Below are 21,341 nucleotides of genomic sequence, written 5' to 3' on the forward strand. Positions count from 1 at the left end.
AATAATAATAATACGCCTAATAATAATAATAATAATAATAATAAGTCTATTATTATTATTATTATTATTATTATTATTAATTTCGTTTTGTTTATGTCTATAGACATAAACAAAACGAAATAATAATTGCTTTTGTATTTTTACAAAATTGCTTTTGTATTTTTAGAAAAGCAATTTGTAACGTTTTTGTTGTTGTTGTTGTTTGTTGTTGTTGTTACTGTGGACGTACATAAAATAAAATATGTGAAAAAATATGTGTGGCAGCAATGCGTCACCGTACTGTAAGAATCACGTCTCGTGGTTTACTATGGTGCTTAGTGAAGAGAAACAAAAGTTAGAATTGCCTGTTATAAACTCACAGTTGCGAGTTATAAAGTCAGAATTGCGAGATATAAAGTCAGAATTGCGAGATATAAAGTCGCAATTGCGAGAAAAAAAGTCAGAATTCTGACTTTTTTTTCTCGCAATTGCGACTTTATATCACGCGATTCTGACTTTATAACTCGCAATTGCGACTTTATATCACGCAATTCTGACTTTATAACTCGCAATTGCGACTTTATATCTGGCAATTCTGACTTTATATCTCGCAATTGCGACTTTATATCTCGCAATTCTGACTTTATAACTCGCAATTGCGACTTTATATCTCACAATTCTGAGAAAAAAAGTCAGAATTGCGAGTTTGTATGTCGGAATTCTGAGAAAAAAAGTCAGAATTGTGAGATAAAAAGTCGCAATATTTTATTTATTTTTTTATTTAGTGGCGGAAACGGGCTTCCATAGGATTATCATACCAAAGAGTAAATATGACCATACCTTGTCGTCGGGAAAATGGCATACAACGCTCTGTTTACGATAAAATGATCTTCCGTGTTCACGTGGCGTGGTTGCCTGTGGTGCTTTTGCCAGAAAGTGTCGCAAATGAAGAGAAACAAAAGTCAGAATTGCGAGTTATAAAGTCGCAATTGCGAGAAAAAAAAGTCAGAATTCTGACTTTTTTTCTCGCAATTGCGACTTTATATCTCGCAGTTCTGACTTTTTTTCTCGCAATTGCGACTTTACATCTCAGATTTCTGACTTCATAACTCGCAATTGCGACTTTATATCTCGCAATTCTGACTTTATATCTCGCAATTCTGACTCTCGCAATTTGACTTTATCTCGCAATTCTGACTTTATAACTCGCAATTGCGACTTTATATCTCAGATTTCTGACTTTATAACTCGAAATTGCGACTTTATATCTCGCAATTCTGACTTTATATCTCAGATTTCTGACTTTATAACTCGCAATTGCGACTTTATATCTCGCAATTCTGACTTTATTTATTCTGACTTTATAACTCGCAATTGCGACTTTATATCTCGCAATTCTGACTTTATAACTCGCAATTGCGACTTTATATCTCGCAATTCTGACTTTTTTTCTCGCAATTGCGACTTTATATCTCGCAGTTCTGACTTTTTTTTCTCGCAATTGCGACTTTACATCTCAGATTTCTGACTTCATAACTCGCAATTGCGACTTTATATCTCGCAATTCTGACTTTATAACTCGCAATTGCGACTTTATATCTCGCAATTCTGACTTTATAACTCGCAATTGCGACTTTATATCTCAGATTTCTGACTTTATAACTCGAAATTGCGACTTTATATCTCGCAATTCTGACTTTATATCTCAGATTTCTGATTTTCTGACTTTATAACTCGCAATTGCGACTTTATATCTCGCAATTCTGACTTTATAACTCGCAATTGCGACTTTATATCTCGCAATTCTGACTTTATAATTCGCAATTGACTTTATAATTCTGACTTTATAATTGCGACTTTATATCTCTGACTTTATAATTCTGACTTTATATCTCGCAATTGCGACTTTATATCTCAGAATTCTGACTTTATAACTCGCAATTGCGACTTTATATCTCGCAATTCTGACTTTATAACTCGCAATTGCGACTTTATATCTCGCAATTCTGACTTTATAACTCGCAATTGCGACTTTATATCTCGCAATTCTGAGAAAAAAAGTCAGAATTGCGAGATAAAAAGTCGCAATATTATTATTTTTTTTTTTTATTATTTAGTGGCGGAAACGGGCTTCCATAGGTTTTCAGTCTCTCTGCAAGAGACTGTTGTGGGTTTTATTGGAGACTCTGTTGTTTTACCTTGTTTTTCTAAAAAACCTCCACTTACAAATCAAGACATCACAGTGCTCTGGAGAGACAAGTACGACCTGAAAGTGTATGACATTATTAATAGTAAAGTGTCTGTGGAAGGACAGAGTCAAGAGTACAATAACAGAGCTGAAACCTTCCCTGAGGAGTATAAGACTTGAAACTTTTCTCTCAAACTCAACAACCTTCAACACACTGATGCAGGAAAATACCAGTGCTACATCATATCAGAAGAGTCAGACGACAGGATTGTTGAACTTCTTATTGAAGGTGTGTAAAACCACATGATTGACAAAAAAAATTATGTTTCAACCTGTATTCTTATGGATATGAAAGGATGCACTCATGTTTTCTTGTGTTTGTCCTCCAACTTTTATAATTCTTTCATTTTTCAGAGCGTCCAGAAAGACAACTACCCAACGAAGGAACAAAACCAAGACCAGAGATGCTTGTAATGATCATTTCCATTCTGTGTATTGGCATTATATTTTCTTAGGCTTTTTTACTTCTCACTTTTACAGAACTATGCCAGAGGGTCTTAATGAATTTATTTTTTTTTTCTCCATCGCTCACTTCCCACTTCCTCGACTCAGGATCAGCTGGACAGGTTCCTAGGAATGTCTGTATGGCATCTGTAGATATTACTTTGTTGTTGTCCACACCCGCATTAATCTACATAACCAGCATGCACTGAAAATGTAAAAGCTCTTTCTATAGAGAACCTATTGTTGTGGAAGTAGACATCAGTGATGATTCTGGTGCTTGTGATACAGTACTGTGAGAACTATTTTACAATTTTACAATTACGAAATTGTAATTTAAGTATTCAAAAGGTTGTGGACTAATGTGATGCACTGTAACAAAGCACAACTCGTATATTTCATTACAGTTGCTAGGAACTATTTCTCATTACTTAGTTTAGTTTCTCGTTACTAAACTAGACTGCTGTTGTGCTCACTGTGTGAATACTTTTGAAAAATTAAACATTCCAGTTAGGGGTTTAGGAAGATCATTCCACCAGCATGGAGCAGTTAATGTAAATGTTCTGGAAAGTGATTTTGTGCCTCTCTGTGATGGTGCCATGAGGCATTGCTTACTTACCGACCGACCTCAGGTTTCAGGACGGGATGTGGGCTCTTAAGAGTGAGTAGAGGTTGGAGGGTGTGCAGCCCATTGCTCTTCTATAGGTAAGCATCAATGTCTTGAACTTGAAACGAGCCGCAACCCGTGGAGTATTAACCTGTAAATGTACCTCTGGAGGTAAATTGTATTATGTTATATTAAGCCATTTCTAATTAACTTACAGTTAACCAGTAGACATTCTCCATAGAAAAATAACAAAAAATAAATGCATTGCTGTTGAGATCATGAGTCTCAGGCTGAATTTTAATTTCAGGCATTGTTCAGTTCTTTTTCTCAGTATTATCACATACTAGTAAGCTGCTACTACTAACTATATTGTAAAAACCTTAATTTTCTGCAAAGCTGCTTTGTAACGATTTGTATCGTGAAAAGCGCTATACAAATAAACTTAAATTGAAACTGAATTTAATTAGTCGGTATAGGTAATGGCTAATACAGCATTTGGTGTATGCCATGCTTCATCTTATTCGTCTTAAAAAGTGAAAGGTGTATAATGAAAGCAAAACAGACAAATCATTTCTTGTAAAAGGTGGCAAGATCGCGTAATCGAAAGTGAAAGCGTCTGAAGCCCGATTTATAGCAAAAGGAAACTCCTGTTCACAGAATTCAAACTAAAAATAATACTACTGATGAAATAGAACGTACGGATTGAGGGTTAAATACTTTCGTTAACACATTTCGTTACCATAAATATACTATGTTAAAAGTAAATCACTAACCACAACGCACAACACACAAACATGTACATTCATGCTGCTTACATATTATCGTATCACAAAAATCCACTCCCCATTATTCATTGTCTGTTTCTTGTACTACTCAGAGGTGATTGGGCTCACAAGTAGGGGTGTAACAATACGTTTTTAAGATTGTAGATTTAAATGTACAAGTCTGTTTACAAAGAACAATGTCCTTTGAGCTCATATGATCTTTTAAGTCTACAATCATTTAGTAAGAACAGAAAGTACACAACCACGAACTTCTTTTCACAGAGAAACGAACCAGGATACTTGTCAGGGCACATTACAGTGTTTTTTTTTTTTTTTTAAGTTGCATTTGCATTTTTTTCTTCATTTTTAATTTTTCCAAGTATTTTTATTTTATTTTATTTTATTTATTTTGGTTTCCATGTCTTGGCATCACACAAGAATAGCTTGCTGCCCCTATACTGAATACAGTTTGAGTCAAATCATATTACCTTGAATTATTTCACATAAAATTAAAACTGTCTTTACACAATTTAAAAAAATTTTCAGGGTGTAATAGACAAAATAGTTTTGGTTGCAGCATTACTCTGCTTTCAGTTGGGTGACTTTCAGTTTTCTTTCTGCCTGAAAAAGGAGTCTGATCCGGCCCCTTCCAGTCACAAAAACATCAGCTGTTCCCTTTGACAGCTCAGTATGAGATCTAAAGGTCCAGGTGAACAATCTCCCTTAAACATGACACATTTCCACAGCAGTTTCAGACTTCACGATTGGTTCTACAGCGGGAATATGAAAAGCTCTGTGTTTCCAAGCTTCATGTTTCTGTCTTTATCGTTACTGATCTTTACGAATGGTAAGTTTTTATAGATTCATCCTTTCTTTAAATTGAAATGTGTGAGCGTTTTGTAAAGCGACAAATTCTAGCATTTATACAGCACATATGGTGAAATGGCTGTTAAATCAAAAACATTATTTTCACGATCATGATGGTTTTAAAATACAAAGCTGTATTTGACATTCTTATATCTTATATGACATCGGAGAACTCCATAAATCAATTAATTTGTAGGCAAAAGTGTTCTCCAAAAGTGTTTCTACTGCAGAACTGAAACAAATTGTGTGTTGTTTTGGACATTACACTTTCAAGTTGTCACAAATAGTTGAAACGTACTAGTTAGAAATGTGGTTGTGGTGTGTAAATGATGAAATATGCATACTTCAAGTTGAAGTATCAAAAAAATGATTCTTTAAACCTACTTAATTCAATTATGGACAGTGGTTCCACACAACCAAATTGTTTTTGATGAACATGAATGGAATTTTTTGAATCTATGCAAACTCTTTGTGTTATGACAACACAGCTGAATGAGGAAGAATTTATGTGAAATAGTAATGTCCAACCAACTCAATTTATTCACTTCCCTGTAACTTAAACCGGTTAAGTTTAGTGAACATGTTTTGGTTTATTAAAAACTGGCTAAATATGTTTCACTTTATCAACATAAGGAAGTTTGTTTCAGACAACTCATTTAAATTATGGACAGCGGTTCCATCCAATTGGTTCTAGTTACTTTAACTAAATGATTTCAAGTTAAAGTTACTCCCTTCAACAAAGCATTTTTGTGTTATTATTTTGCAATGAATCACAAAAGACAAGATGTCACAAATTATCAAGTGTATTTGTTAAACAAGAGCAACAATTACAGTTACAACCACATTACAAAATTACAGAAATATTAAACTACTGTCATTTTCTAATTGGCTAATTGGCGTAACCAATCAAACCTTAATCCAGGAACAGGAGCTGGCTCCAGAAATAACTTCTGCAGTACTCCAAATGTGTACCTGATTTCAGAAGTTCAAGTTTAGTCCATATATCAGTCCCAGCAACATGTTTTTTCATAGGGTTTACTGCTAAGGTCCTGAAGAACTTTATCTTTCAACACATCTGCTGTGCTGTCTTCGACGTCTGCACCTTCAAATCGTATGACATAGATTCCCATGATTCCTCTGGATCACCTCCTGAGTGTTGCCAACGTCTGTATCCTAGAGAGGATATTTAAAAGAATGGAGTACTCAAATTCTTAAATTTAACGTAGCATTTATCATCCTTGAAAATACCAATAAATAAATAAATAAGTAAATAAAACAACTTACCATATACTCCATAATAACACTGCTAGTGTCTTCATTTGGGTACTTCAACGTCATTAGTCTAAAGATGCAGACAACAACAAAATTCATGAGATTTAGCCTTTACATTTTTCTAAAAAAAAAAAAAAAAAAAAACACATTTGAAAAATGTCATTATTATTCTGTCTGATCATTTCCTTACGGGAAATATACAGGCAAGCAGTTCAGATGGAACTCTAACTAACATTACAGTGGAAAATGAAACTATAACAGTACTGGACCAGATCAGCACAGAAAGCCACTGTCCTGCAGAGTTAAGCAATATTCCCAATTAAAGGGATAGTTCACCCAAAAATGAAAATTCTGTCATTAATTACTCACCCTCATGTCGTTCTAAACCCACAAGACCTTCATTCATTTTCGGAACACAAAGATATTTTTGATGAAATTTGAGAGCTTTCTGACCCGGCATAGACAGTAATGCAACTGAAATGCTCCCAGACCCAGAAACGTAGTAAGGACACCAGTAAAACAGTGTAAAAATCAGTGGTTCAACCATAATTTTACAAAGCAGTGAGAATACTTTTTGTGTGCAAAGAAAACAAAAATATTGACTTTATTCAACAATTCTTCTCCAAATTGTGTCTTCCGCCATTATCGAGAGTACCTCTTTGCATAACGCATGCGTGTGGTTCTGCTGACGTAGAGCATGTATGCGCTGTGCCTTGTCTGCTTGCAGAGGAAAGCAATGTGCATGCATCGTGATACTCTCCATAATGGCAAAATACGTGATTTGGAGGAGAAGAATTGTTGAATAAAGTAGTTATTTTTGTTTTCTTTACCCATAAAAAGTATTCTTGTAGCTTTGTAAAATTATGGTTGAACCACTGATGTCACATGGACTATTATATCAAAGTCCTTACTACGTTTCGGGGCTTGGGAATATTTCAGTTGTGTTGATGTCTATGCAGGGTCAGAAAGCTCTCTGATTTTACCAAAAATATCTTAATTTGTATTTTGAAGATGAACGAAGGTCTTACACGTTTACTAATCAAAGTTTTACTAAAAGTTCCAGGCAGGGGTGTTGGAGCTAAACTCCAGAACACTGGCTCTCCAAGAGCAGGTTTGACACGCCGGCCTTGCTTTAGAATGTATTGTTTTTGGGAAGCTAATGTATTCACAATATCTGTCAGTTTACAATAATACCATATATTTTATATTTACTATATTAATTATTTTGATATGGTAAAATGGGTGTTTTTTACACTACCACTGAGAAATTTTAACAAAAGTATGTTATGGACTTCTCATTAAGACTCTAAAGAATCATATCAACAGCATCTGATGACCCCTTTAACATGATTACAAAAGTTTTTGAGTGTAGCTGTTCTTACCTGTGTAGTGGGGACCAAGAGGGTTTAATGCTTTGTCCAAGGACTCTTCTTCGGTTTGCAATCATCTTCATAAGTTTTGCAGTGTGGATCCATCCACTGGCAAAGACAGTTGACACTAATGGGCCTATGGTTATTCTGCCTGTCTCATATTCTGCACAAATATGTAAACACATGAAGTACAATTTGTTACAAGAGCACCCATATATAGTTTAACAGCAAAGACAAATTCAGTGATCAAAAAATTTGTGTGATTATTGTCATGTATATTATTCCAAAAGGGTGGACATGATCTGGAGCATATTTAAAGTCATAAAATGACTGTAAAAAGCATGATTCATAGTTCAGGCACAGCTTTTCACAAAAACATGGAGTTTATAAAATGATAAACATCACATTTCTGCCTTCAAACCATTTTTAAGAAAAGGAATGAGTCAAAAGTACCCCCCCCCACACACACACACTCACTTACATATACATATGAAGACTTAATTTGCAAAAACAAATAAATCCGTTTTTATTAATATTCATAAAACATGTTTTTTATTGTGTGTGTGGTTTTTTTTTTGTTTGTTTGTTTTATTGTGTTAGCTGTATTTTTGAGCTATTAATATTCATTCAAAATAAACCAACCACAGTTTGATTGATATTACTTGGAATGCAGAATAATTATTTTTAAAAAAAACAGAGTTATCTGTTCTTGCAAATTAACTCTTAATATATACAAATATACACATGAACTCTTCATATATATATATATATATATATATATATATATATATATATATATATATATATATATATATATATATATATATATATATATATATATATATATATATATACACACACACACACACACACATGCATACATAAATTTATTAACATATAACATATCAGTGGATGAAAAGGCAATACAGCGGTTCACTTACCTTAGCCAAAACTTTTTTCTCCGTCAGTAAAGTTGTGACATTCCTTCATTTCGCCAAAATTAGGCAGCGATGAAGAAACCCGTGATCAAATGTATGCTGTTATAAAAACGAATAGCAGATAAAATGTTAAAATGTATGCAGCAGTCGAATGTGGCATTATTTGTACTTGCTTTCGTGCTTTAGCTAACGCTAATTTTACTGGGACTTGAATAACCTAGAAAGAGCACAGGAAGGTTTTATTTAACTGCCTATATATCATTAATGAGACGGAAAAGCACTTTGAATTTTAATAATTCGCCGCATCCTCTGTTCCACAAACACACGTATAAATACAGGAACGTTACAGTCCATATGCGCGTTCACATCTCCCAACCGCACGATATTATCTATTAACGGCGCAATATACTAGTTACACTCGACTGCAAAACAACACTAAAAGCATACTAAAACACTTACAGAAATTAAAGTTTTTTACTTAACACAAAGAAGTCTTTAGATTTTCTTACCTGACTGGTACTTGCAGCTCCGACGCCATGATACACCTCCTTCGCGCCGTCTTCATAAATTGCGTTGGAAACGTCATATCCGGTTTTTTGAACGGCGAAATTAAACCGTTTACGTTAGTTTGACGATTGATAATCAAGTAAAATGGAAACTTAAAGAGTTTAAATTAATAGAGCACAATACAATAGTGTTTTGGTGGAAAAAGAAATACACTTGTGTTGTTTTAACAATAAATACCTGGGTAAAACGAACAGTGGCACAAAACCATTTTTTTGAGTGTGGGGTTTGTTCCTTTTTATTGGAAACATTCCCAAAGGCATTAACTATATAATGAAATATCTTGATTCTCACCTTTAAAGGAGAAGTTCACTTCCAGAACAAAAATTTACGGATAATTTACTCCTTACCATCCAAGATGTTTGTGTCTTTTTAGTCGGTAAGAAATTATATTTCTTGAGGAAAACATTTCAGGATTACATTCACATTCAGTTTTTACATATTACATTCAGTACGCCATAGCGTACTATGCAAGTTAAAGTCCCCACACCATACCAATTTGGAATGTCCCTCACCGCCAACTTTTTGTATTAAATCTTCTTTAATTGTAACACACAGATTATAAAAATTGATTATTCTTATACTCTGATTTGCTGAATACACATCTATCGCTATAGATTCCACTTCTTCATTTCCATTAATCTCCCTAAATTCTACTCCTTGTTTAACTAAAGTCACTACTCCTCCTCCATTACTCGTTTTCCCATCTTTCCTACTATTGAATATTCAGGGACTGTAAATTTTAAATGAGGTTTCAACCATGATTCCTGAATACATATGATATGTGGTTTTTCTTTATGTTCATCAAGATATTTTTTTAAATTCCTGTCCATTTGCTATTAGACTTCTCATGTTCCATTGCAGTATTATTAATACCACTATGAGCGTCCACATACTCCCTGGGAGTTTGTTATTTGTATCTTTAGTTTCTTGTTTACCTGTTCAACTGTTAGACCCTCAACATTCAAGTTGATGTGTGGTCTAACCTGATGAACTCATGAATCCTAAAAATACCTTATCCAGCAATTTATCTCCATCAAAGTGTTGCATTACCAAGAGACTATCCACTCTTTCATTATTGTAAGTGTACTTCAATCGTTTGACTTCAATCACTGAGGCTCCTGTTAAGCTGTTCTTAATTGAGTCTGCTGATACATTAGTGGGTATTCCTTTTATTACACCCTTCATCCATTTTTTATCTCCTACTGTTACGCAAGTCACCTTTTGTCCCGTCAGATATTTTAACCCAAGAGCTTTTTTTGTTATCCCTGCACAACACCAACAATTTACCATCCTGTAACATCCTGGCACTTTCTATATTACCAATCGCGTCTTTTAGGTTTTTGGACAGCTTTAAAGGGTTCAGCGTATTTACTACTTCTTGCAAAATTTTATCATTACCTTATGCTCCTCCTTCCTCTTTTTAATCTGCCGATCTCTTTCACTCTCCGTGTCAGTTGTTAAGCTACCCTCTTTTTCTTTTTCCAATTTCCGGTGTTTTCCCAAAAATGCCGGTGTTTCCAACCTTTTCCCATGTATTCGTATTACTTTCCATGTTATATTCAAATTCCCCACCTGTGTCTTCCTCCATCTCTGGATCGCTTCCGGAACTACCCTCACTTCCTCCCATCTATGCTCCAGTCACACTCTCTCTCTCTCTCTCTCTGGGTTTATTGGCGGGTCGCAACCAACTTATATAGGTGCATATCGCCACCTACTGTACCGGGGTGTGCAATATCAAGGTTTTATGTACTTCAGTTTATATATATAACAAACAAAAAACAAAAAACAAACAAACAAAAAAAAAAATTGGTAAGGAATGATGATTGCATTATCCTGTTTATATTTTCACCTTTAGTCCTGTATTTTTAAGAAATGTAAACAATGCTCTACTACTTTCCCTCGTTTTCTCCCACTCCAGTTCATACATTTTATCTTGTAATATATTCCTCTCTGCGTTATATTTTTACACCATAAGATAACATGCTCAACATTTTCAGTGACATTACAAACATCACATTTATCTGTATTGCATTTTACCATTTTGAAGAGTGTTGATTTAAGTCCAGTATGACCTAGCCTAATTCTTGTAAAAACCACTTCTTCCCTTCTACAATTTCCTTTAAAAGCCTTCACCTTTATTGATTTCTGTATATTATAGTAGTGTCTCCCTTTGCTATCTGTGTCCCACATCATTTGCCATGAGTTCTCTACTGCTGTTTTAATTATTGACTTGGCCTCACCTTTTCCAAAGGGAACTTCCATTATCTCTTCATCCTTTAATTTTAATGCATTCTTTGCTATTGAATCTGCTTTCTCATTACCCTCTACACCAACGTGTACCGGCACCCAGCAAAACTGTATTAAAATTCCAGCTCTTTGTATCCGTAGCAATGTCATTGATATTTCCTTCAACAAATCATCTCTTTTTGTTTCACTAGCATTCAGACTCCTAAGAGCTGCAATAGAATCTGAACAAATAACTGCTCTCTCCGGTCTTATTTCTTCTACCCACTGCAAACCTAAAATTATGGCAACTATTTCTGCTGTGAAAACTGACAATTTATTATTAATTCTTTTGCATATAGTTATATTAAATTCAGGTATATACACTCCAGCTCCAACATGGTTGTTTCCTGGATCTTTAGACCCATCAGTGAATACTGACAAATAATTAAAATATTTCCTCTTTACATACTCTGAAACCAAACATCCAATGTTATCTATATTATTTTCAATCCATTCTCTCTTTTGCTCTATAAGTTGCAAGTCAACATCAGGAACTGGCAATATCCATGGAGGTACATTACCCCATACAGTATTGGGTCCAATCTCTAACCTATTTAGCCCATATTTTTCTGCTACATATTTTTCTTAATACTCCAACCAAATCCTGTGCCTTTTCATTTTTGCGAATATTCCCAACAGTCTCCTATCACCTTCATTGCAGGTTGCTCCTCTCCAGATCCCTTTAGCTTAACCCAGTATGATAATGCCAACTTTATTTGTCTTAAATGTAATGGTAATTCTTCAGATTCCACCAGTAATGCATTAGTTGGAGTTGTTTTAATAGCTCCAATACTAAGTCTGAGAGCTCTGTACTGTATTCTATCTAGCTTTTCCAAAGTACTTTTTGTTGCTGCCCCATATACCATACATCCATAATCAATATAGGATCGTATTAAGGCCCTATATATATCAAGAAGCGATTGTTTATCCGCTCCCCAATTATATCCAGAGACTGATCTCATAAGGTTCAACACTTTATTACATTTTGTCACAATCTGTTTACCATGTGTTCTCCATATACACTTCTCATCAAACCATAACCCCAAATATTTAAACGTTGTTACCCTTACCATATTTTGACCATACAGTTTAAGTTGTATTGCCTAACCTTCTCTTTCTGGAGAATAGCATATAACATGATTTCTCAATTGACATCTTAAAACCCCATTCATACGACCATCTTTCAACCTTTATTATGGCACTCTGAATACTCTTAATCACATATTTTTCCCTCTTTTCCATATAGCCCCATCATCTGCATAAAGTGAGGACCCTATATCTACGCTAACATTGTCAAAGACATCATTTATCATAATGTTAAACAAAATGAGGCTAATAACACTACCCTGTGGAACACCATTCACAATATTAAACTCATCTGATACAGCATCACCTACCTTAACTCTGAACGTTCGGTTAGTTAAAAAATTTAGGACCCAATTATACATCCTCCCACCAATACCCATCTTATGAAGTTTAATTAATAATCCTTCTCTCCACATTGAATCATAAGCTTTCTCAATATCAAAATATACTATAGCCATAACCTCTTTTGTGCTAATTGCTTTTTCTGCCTCATTACTAACTTTCACTAACGCATCAATAGTAGATCTACCTTTGTGGAAACCATTTTGATATGTGCTAATCATTTTTTTTTTTGCTCCAAATAATATGCCAGTCTGTGGACTATCACCTTTTCCATCCATTTGCACAGGTGAGATGTTAGCGCTATAGGCCTGTAATTTCCTGCATTATCTGGGTTTTTGCCAGGCTTACTAAAAGGTAATATTAAGGCACTTTTAGGTATTAAGGCATTTATTAGGCATTACACCTTCTTGCCATATCCTGTTAAACAGTCTTCGTATCATTTCTAAGGCTTCAACAGGTAATTGTCTGAACATTGCATAGCATAATTGATCCTGTCCTGGAGCCGTATACCCACTTTTCTGTAAAGCCGCTTTCAACTCATAAATTGTAAAATCCATATTAAGGCAATTATCATCACTACACCTTTTCTTTAATATGTCTGGATATTTTCTTAAAATATCCTCTTTCTGTTGCTTGTGCTTTTCATCTAAGTGATTTCCGTTATGTATACTTGCAAACTTTTTACCCAAAAGATCGGCTTTCTCTTTATTTGTGATTGCCAAATATTCTTCATCAACTAGCACTGGAATTTTAGCATATTTTCTTTTTCCACTCATTTTTTTAATCATCAACCAAACATCGTCCAATCTTATTTCTCTACTGATAGCTGAACAGAATTGTCTCCAAGTATTCCTCTTTGCTATTTTAATTATTTTCCATGCCATAGCTCTCTTTCTTTGATATTCAATCAGATTCTCTTGACTCAGTTGCTTCCTTAATATTCAAAAGCTTTATTTCTATCCTTTATAGCATTTCTACACTCATAATTCCACCATGGAACCATCTTCTTTTTCCTGTTTATTCTGCTTTTGGGAATGCATGATGTTGCAGCACTGACAATCAAATTTGTCACTGCTTCTGCACAAGTGTCAATGTTACCTTCCATTGATAGTGCTTCCATAGACTTTTCACAATGTTCTCTAAATTTTTCCCATTCAGCTTTATGGAAGCACCATCTCTCTACTATACATCCTTCCTGCAAATTTAGTTCAAAATTTATAGTGCATAAAATCATATAATGATCACTTCCTGTGATGTTATCATTCATTACTTTCCATTCACATAGGTTACTTATATTTCCTGAAACCAACGTAAGGTCAATGCATGAAACTGAGTTTCTTACAACATCCACTCTAGTGCCACTGCCATCATTAATACAGACAAGTGATCTCTCATCCATAAGCTCTTCAACTATTTCCCCATTTCTATCCACATGATCACTTCCCCACAGATTATTATGGGCATTAAAGTCTCCACACCATATTTCTTTTCTATCCACCCTTTCACTAATCCCTTGAAACATTTCCATTGATAGCCTCTTACAAGGATTATAGAAGTTTATTATTTTTATGTTTCCTCTGGGACTACATACTTCTACTGCTACACATTCATACTCATTTATCCTTCTGTATGCTAGAGAATCTCTAATAAACGTACACAACCTCCACCTTGTGCTGAGCTTCTGTCACATCTAGCGTAACTATACCCTGACAGAACAAATTCCAAATGTGGTCTTAACCATGTTTCTTGAATACATATAATGTCAGGTGTATCATTCAAATCTGCTATAACTTTTTTGAATTCTTGCCCGTTCACTATTAGACTTCTGGCATTCCATTGGAGGATATGAAATACCATCAGTAGACTAATCACCTTGAGACAATCCATCATAGTTGGTAGGATTCAACATCTCATGCATCATTTCTGCTTTGATATCTTTGATCCCTAATAACTCTGTTGCTGCCTCCACGACGGTCTTTATTCTATCACTTTTCCTCTGTTGCTGCATTGCTACATTCACAATCTTACATTTGAAAGCTATAAAGCTGATTTTATCCATGATCAGTGTATCCTCCTTTATCTTTTTAACCCATGGGTTTATTTTTGTTTGCTCATGATTTATTGCACGAGCTGGGATTTCTATTGATTGTCTTCTTACTGACTGACTTGGGTTAGCCACCACTGTATCCCTGCTTCTGGCAAGTTTGATTTCCTTCACTTTTTTAGCTGCATCAGCATATGAAACTTGGTTGGATATTTTATATTTCTGTATCTCTCTAGCCTGTCTTTGAACTGGGCACCCTCCAAAAGCAGCACTATGTTCACCACCACAGTTGCAGCATTTGATTTTTGCGTCTTTACCATATTTACCATATTCATGCTCCCCTCCGCATCTAGCACATCTTGGTTTTCCTTTGCATTGCCCTGCAGTGTGTCCCATTCTTTGGCATTTGAAACATCGCAATGGGGCTGGAATATACTCCCTTACATCATAACTCAGATATCTCATTCTAATTTTCTTAGGCATACTCTTTTCAAATTCTAGGAGTACTGAAAAACTATCACTTTTCACCCCCCTTCTGTGCATTTGTAATCTTGTAGCCTTCAACACTTTTCCTCCTTTCACTTCTTGCATTATTTCATCCATTGTCATTGTTAGGGGCACATCGTATATAACACCTTTCATCTTAGCTGCGTTTCCTGGGATATGTGCATTAATTCGTTCTCCATTCAATGTTTCAGCCTGTAGAAATTTCTCTCTTTGCAGTTTATCTTTGGCAAAAATCAACAGTCTCCTGTTACTTAAAAATTTAGCAAACTTTATTTTGCCCATTTCTTTTTCTATAGCTTTTGTCAGTTTAAGTGGATGAAAGTGCACTCCTTCTTTTTTGAAAGTTATCAACACTTTCCATTCAGCTTGTTCATCCTCGTCCCTCCCATTTTTCTTAGCAGCCCTTTTTTTATTCACATCACCCATCTCTAGTCCCAAGGCACAACTTTCTGAGCTAGTACTCCTATTTTTCCTTTTCCTTGTAACATCCTGCCAAGCCATATCCTCACTTTCACCATCCGTACTTTCACCCATGATGATTACATCCATGGTACAGCTGTTGCTAAACCCGCCAAACCTCTGTTCACGTTTGCGACGTCCTTCGCTCACCGATCTCCCGCCCTCGCCGTCCCGCTTTCAGACTCTTACTACACCGAATGAAGAAAGTGTTGAGACTTAAAACTGATTCTCTGCTCCAGTCACTGTCCGACTCGGCCAAGAAAAACATCTTAAGGCAGATCACTGTTTAGCCGCAGCCATTGCCCAAACTCTATTGTTTTTTAATTTTGGCGCATGCGCAAAAGCGGTATTGTGACGTTCACGCACAATGGCCCATAAAGTTTCCTACGCCCCATGAGGTCTTGCGTCAAAAGTGGAAACGTCTTCCGGTTCAAAATAAAAAAAGGGACATGATACTCAATAGGCTTGTTTGAGACCAGCAAATTCTGCGCAGAATCGATCACCGGTGATCACCGCAAGATGCATGCCGGTTAGAAATGTGTCCGAGTTACGTCCGCCTTGCTCTGATGTCGTGCTGACGTGTGCCAAAAAACTCTCGCGACAGCGAGGCGTATGTGTCAGATTGAGCAGTCGAGCGCAGTAGCTCTCCACCGACTGCCCTGACCAAAAGCACGATGGGAAACGCCTGGATGACGACACAGCTTAACCCTTTCACACGTGAGTTTAAAATATTCTAGCTGAGCCCCCAGAGTGAGTTTTTTTAGGCGACCGTTATTTAGAACGTATAGCCTTACGGTTTCCATGGCGATGCGTCGTGTTTCTCACGTGACACAACGCAGCCACAATAGCGCTGTATGACACATGTATCACTTTTATATAGTTTTTTCCCTTTTTATTATTAATATTCACAAACGTGCTCACTGTATTATGAAATATCTGATTTTCCGATTCTGAAATATGTGCAAGTAAATGTATTTGGAGGTTTAAACACTTTTATAATGAGCGTGTTAGTTGATCTATGCCGGGTGATGGGCGCCGCCATGTTAGTTCGCGCTGAATCCAAGCTGTCGGATTTACAAAACGCAAATTCATCCTCTCCTCACGAAAAAACATCTCTGGTGAGCTTGGAGAAGAGCAGAGTAAACTTTATAGTTACCTACACTATGTGTATATGATATCAATAAAACATGTCGTCAGATAACATTTGTAAGGATCATTATTGCCGCTTCCATAGACATCGGCGTGTATTTTGCTAAATATAAAGGCATCGTTTAGTAACCGGGATGTTGCCGTTCTTGGGCTCGTTTGAGATGCGCCTCGCCTGAAATGTAGGCGAGAGTAGGCGGCTGCAGTGAGGGGAGGAGGGAAATAAGTACAGTCAAGACGGACAGTTCTGACCTCTTTAAGTAGAACAGATACCTACGAGATCAAAGGCGGATATCGCGTTATCACACTCAGTGGCGGTTCTACACTGAATTGCTCCCCGGGCGAGACTCCCTCCCGGCGCAGTATACTGTAAATATATTGTAAATATATTGGCTATAGCCAACATTAACATAAACAATGTAAATAAATAACTGTACTTGCAACAGTTTTGTTGCAAAGCATAATTTTGTGGTTAAATTTAATTAGATCTCATGTTGTATACACTGCTGAAAAAAACAATAGAACCCTGTCCAAAAATAATAGAAAATGTAATGGATTTAATGGTTATAATGGGAATTGTATTGGTTTTAATGGTAAGTATAACAGTGTCTGCTGGTATATGATGGATTCTATTGGTGGGTGGGATGGAAAAGTGTCCAAAACACAGTACAATAAGGAATTTTGTAATAGTTTCACTGGAAAAAGTTAATGGTTCATAATGCTATTTAATAGAAACCATTAGAATTTCTGTGATGTTTGTATATTAGGCTTTTATTGTGTTTTTTTTTTAGCAAGGTAAGCATAGCAAGCATCATAAGCAAGAAGGCTAACAAACCTAAGAGTTTACGTTATACCACTAATTAACATAATGACATGAATACCTTAATCATACAGAGAGAACATTGTTGCATACCTTTATCTTTTGCCCGTTTCTCCTCATCTTCTTTTCTTTTATTCCTAAATTGGGCATCTGACAGCTTTGGCCTTTTTCTCTCCATCTCTGTGTTTACTTTGTAATCGACAGTCAACAGATTTCCCATCCCCCAACGCTGTCACTCACGACCAGAAGTCAAGACTAAACCAATTCACATCTATATCATAATCGTTTTTTATTACCTATTTTTATTAGCAATTTTTACACAATTAAATAAAAAAGTGCAACTTATTGGTCTGTGTTTATAATTTTTTGCTCTTTTTTTTTCAAAGTAATATTTTGAATGAAATGTGCGTTATGTGTAATAAAGTCAGGTGTCACTGACATAGTTTAGCCCACCTCATTGTCCCCTTCATTTGGGAGAGGTGAACTGTACTCTGCGTGAAATGCAGCCCCGGGCGGCTGCCCCGTTCGCCCATGCCTAAAACCGCCACTGATCACACTCATGTGCTGTGTTGATGATAAACATGATATAATTTCAGCTCAGTTGTTTTTATATAAAAAATAAATATGATGAACAAGACATTCAAAGTGCTTGCTATTTAATTCTATACGAAAGCCGTATTTATCATCCATTTTTTACATATCTCACGCACACTGAAAGTTTTTCAAGCAGTTCCTCATTAAATTAATCATTTGTCTTTCAATTCAGTTTACAATTTTTTTGTTTTATTTTTCAATAATATTTTTTTTAATTCAAAACATTGTTAAATATAAATATCTTAAATTAAAAGCTCAACTAAGACATTTTTGTTTTGACGAATGTAAAATATCAAGGTTAATTAAAAAAAAAGTTAATTAACTTAAATTAAAATTATTAATTCATCTCCTGATCACGCCTCACCTACACTGGTGCTGTGAGTCGGTTACCGACGCCATTTCTGCCACTGTGAGAGTTGAAGGAGCTTTGGATGAGAAGGTGGAAATTTTGTTTTAGATAGTTCTATGGACGTTCTTTTCCGCTATTTCGTTCTTTCTTTCCCACGAAAAAACTGTTTGTGCTCGGCAAAAATGGCTGTTTGTTTAAATGATGGGACATTTCTCCGTTAGCTAGTTCGTTTTCTCACTCGCCTGCAGCAGACAGACCCGCGCTTGAACACCGGACCAGCGAGTAAGCTTGAGGTTTTTTTCGCCTATTCTTTTTTTTTCCACTCGAAGTTGTTTGTGAGGAGTGTAAACTGGTTTTACTCATACCGCAGCCGCGATTTCAGTGGAGGAGCGACAATGGTGGAGCTAATATGGTGAGTGCAATACTTTACCACGTTTATTTGAGACATGGCTATTGTTTGAAAGAGTACGTTTAAGTTAATTAACGGTATAAATACAAAAACGGATGAATATACTGATGTTCTGTCTAGGCTGAGAGCCCTCTTAATGACTGTCTTGTTTTGGAGGGAACAAGAAATAGAAGAGATGCTTTGTAAGTTTAAGTATGATCCACATAACTGTTATAAGAGAGCACAGCTGTGTTAAACATTATACCCCCGTTTTCACAGACAAGACTTAAGGCTAGTCTCAGACTAAAATGCATGTTCAAGCAGTCTTAACTGAAAATATCTTTACTGACGCATCTTAAAATATGTCAGTGCCCAGGGGCGTTTCTAGGCTGGTGCCAAAACATCAGGGGCTAGTGGTAGTGGGTGGGAGCTCACATCATGCTCACATAAGATTTTGTTAGACAAAAGTGGTTGAACCTGGATCCTTCTAGGCGGGTCCGGGGAAATTAAACCGGGGGTTAAAGACCTTGCCACACTATTAACAATAGTAAATAGTAATCACTGCAAAAAGCAAACATATCAAAGTATTATAACAAAATTATAACATTACAAAAATATGTTAGACAAATAAAATAATACTTTTGAAAATGTATTTATAACAAATATACGGTTGCATGCAAAAAAGGGCCCTAATTTTTTTTCCCCCCAAATTCTGTTTTATTTTATTTCTTTCAAATTCTGTTTTCTGTTTTCATTTTTCTGGTCTTCGTTTTAATGGTTAAATTTAATTTTGTTAATCAAAATGTAAATAATCATGTGTAGCTAATTAAAACCATGAATCTTATACAATTATGAAATGGTTTATTTTTTCTCACTTTACGTTTTATTGTTACCAAATATGTTTTAGCATGTCTGTTTATTTGAATGCATAAAAACAACTTTTATTTATTTTTACAATAGCCTTATGGAATTCTGTGTTGTGTATTTTTCTGGTTATCAAATGAAGGTATAAAATATAGATTTAATTGATCTTTTAATGAAAATTATGTTTTATTTTTGGCAAATAAAGGGGATTTACTATTAAAATGTAAAACATGGAAGAAATATTATGTGATTTTTTTTTTTTTTTTTTTTTTTTTTTATACATTTTTATTAATTAATAGCAGTAGTAGTAGTAGTAGTAGGCATGTACATTATACTGAATGATTAATAAAGTTAAACCGAACTTTTACTTTGACAAATTGCAGAAATTTCTGTGTATATTTGACGCTTGTTTTAATCAAATGAAACAAGAAGTGAAGTGTGCACGCGTCAGTATTGCATGTGTAGAAAATGAAACCGCGCATTCCGCGCCGTTCATTCATAAAAAGACACGCAGGACATGCAGGATTCATATTTAAATAGTATTTTGCGGCATAATATTTACAGATACGAGTCCATATCGCGACTTGCTTTAAGTTAAATGACCAACTTTTGATTAACTCATTCAAACTTTGACAAAATCCGTGGAAATCATAGGGCCATACAAAAAAACATTCGGGGCTGGAGTAAAAACTTTCGGGGCTCGAGCCCCTAATGATTAGCCCTAGCGACGCCCCTGTCAGTGCCATTGTCTTGTCTCAAGATGCACAGAAGTTATTTAAATATCCTAATTTAACTAAGGCCTAGTCCTGACTTAAGATAAGCCCTGCCTGTGAAACCCTGTCTCTCTGTTCAAACATAGAACTTATACAAGACAGAACAATTTCCTTGTTTACATCAGATATGTACGGTGACCAGGAGGGGACACCTTCAGTTCACTTAAGTTTGTCGTGGCCACGACATATCAACTCGTTGGAACGTGATATTATGTCGTGGCCACGAGATCATTTTGGCGAGGTAACGACATCCTTATGTCGTGGCCACGAGATGCTATAATGAGGGAAGGACATCCATTTCTCGTGGCCACGTCTTATTATGTTGAGGAAACGACGTGCGCTTCTCGTGGCCACGAGTTTAAAGCGTAAGCAAACCTGCGTGACCATAGTAACCCGGGATTATCAGAGATAGATTTATTACCATTTCATTTTGAATTAAGGAATTATTATATTAATTATTATAGAAATTAATACAATATTAAATGATTATATTAACAACAGGGGATGCTGTCTATGTGAATGCTGTCTGTGCGCGATGCATTCGAAAGACGTTTATCATTAATAAATATTACCCAATGTACAGCAAAATAGGCCTACAAGATATTTTTATCCAACCTTCTATTAACTGAT

General features: G+C 35.5%; 2 protein-coding genes and 1 long non-coding RNA gene across 3 annotated transcripts in view; 2 read left to right on the forward strand and 1 right to left on the reverse strand.

Annotated features, from left to right (window-relative positions):
- Positions 1 to 2,740, forward strand: part of LOC127154115 (CD276 antigen homolog) — a 272,215-nt gene extending 269,475 nt beyond the window's left edge. Inside the window, exon 5 of the mRNA XM_051095524.1 lies at positions 2,582 to 2,740. The gene's annotated coding sequence lies outside the window, so the exon portion shown is untranslated. The remainder of the gene's footprint in view (positions 1 to 2,581) is intronic.
- Positions 2,741 to 4,742: 2,002 nt separating this feature from the next.
- Positions 4,743 to 21,341, forward strand: part of LOC127154118 (titin) — a 28,053-nt gene continuing 11,454 nt past the window's right edge. Inside the window, exon 1 of the mRNA XM_051095529.1 lies at positions 4,743 to 4,886. Within this exon, the coding sequence (XP_050951486.1) occupies positions 4,769 to 4,886 (118 nt within the window). The 5' untranslated portion in view covers positions 4,743 to 4,768. The remainder of the gene's footprint in view (positions 4,887 to 21,341) is intronic.
- On the reverse strand, positions 6,007 to 7,699 carry LOC127154137 (uncharacterized). Its single transcript, XR_007825448.1, has 3 exons — positions 7,561 to 7,699; positions 6,191 to 6,248; positions 6,007 to 6,079 (listed from the first exon to the last, which is right to left on the reverse strand). It is a non-coding gene; the product is annotated as an uncharacterized LOC127154137 (long non-coding RNA).

The sequence above is a fragment of the Labeo rohita genome, chromosome 22, assembly GCF_022985175.1.
Source record: "Labeo rohita strain BAU-BD-2019 chromosome 22, IGBB_LRoh.1.0, whole genome shotgun sequence".
Classification (NCBI taxonomy): Eukaryota; Metazoa; Chordata; class Actinopteri; order Cypriniformes; family Cyprinidae; genus Labeo; species Labeo rohita.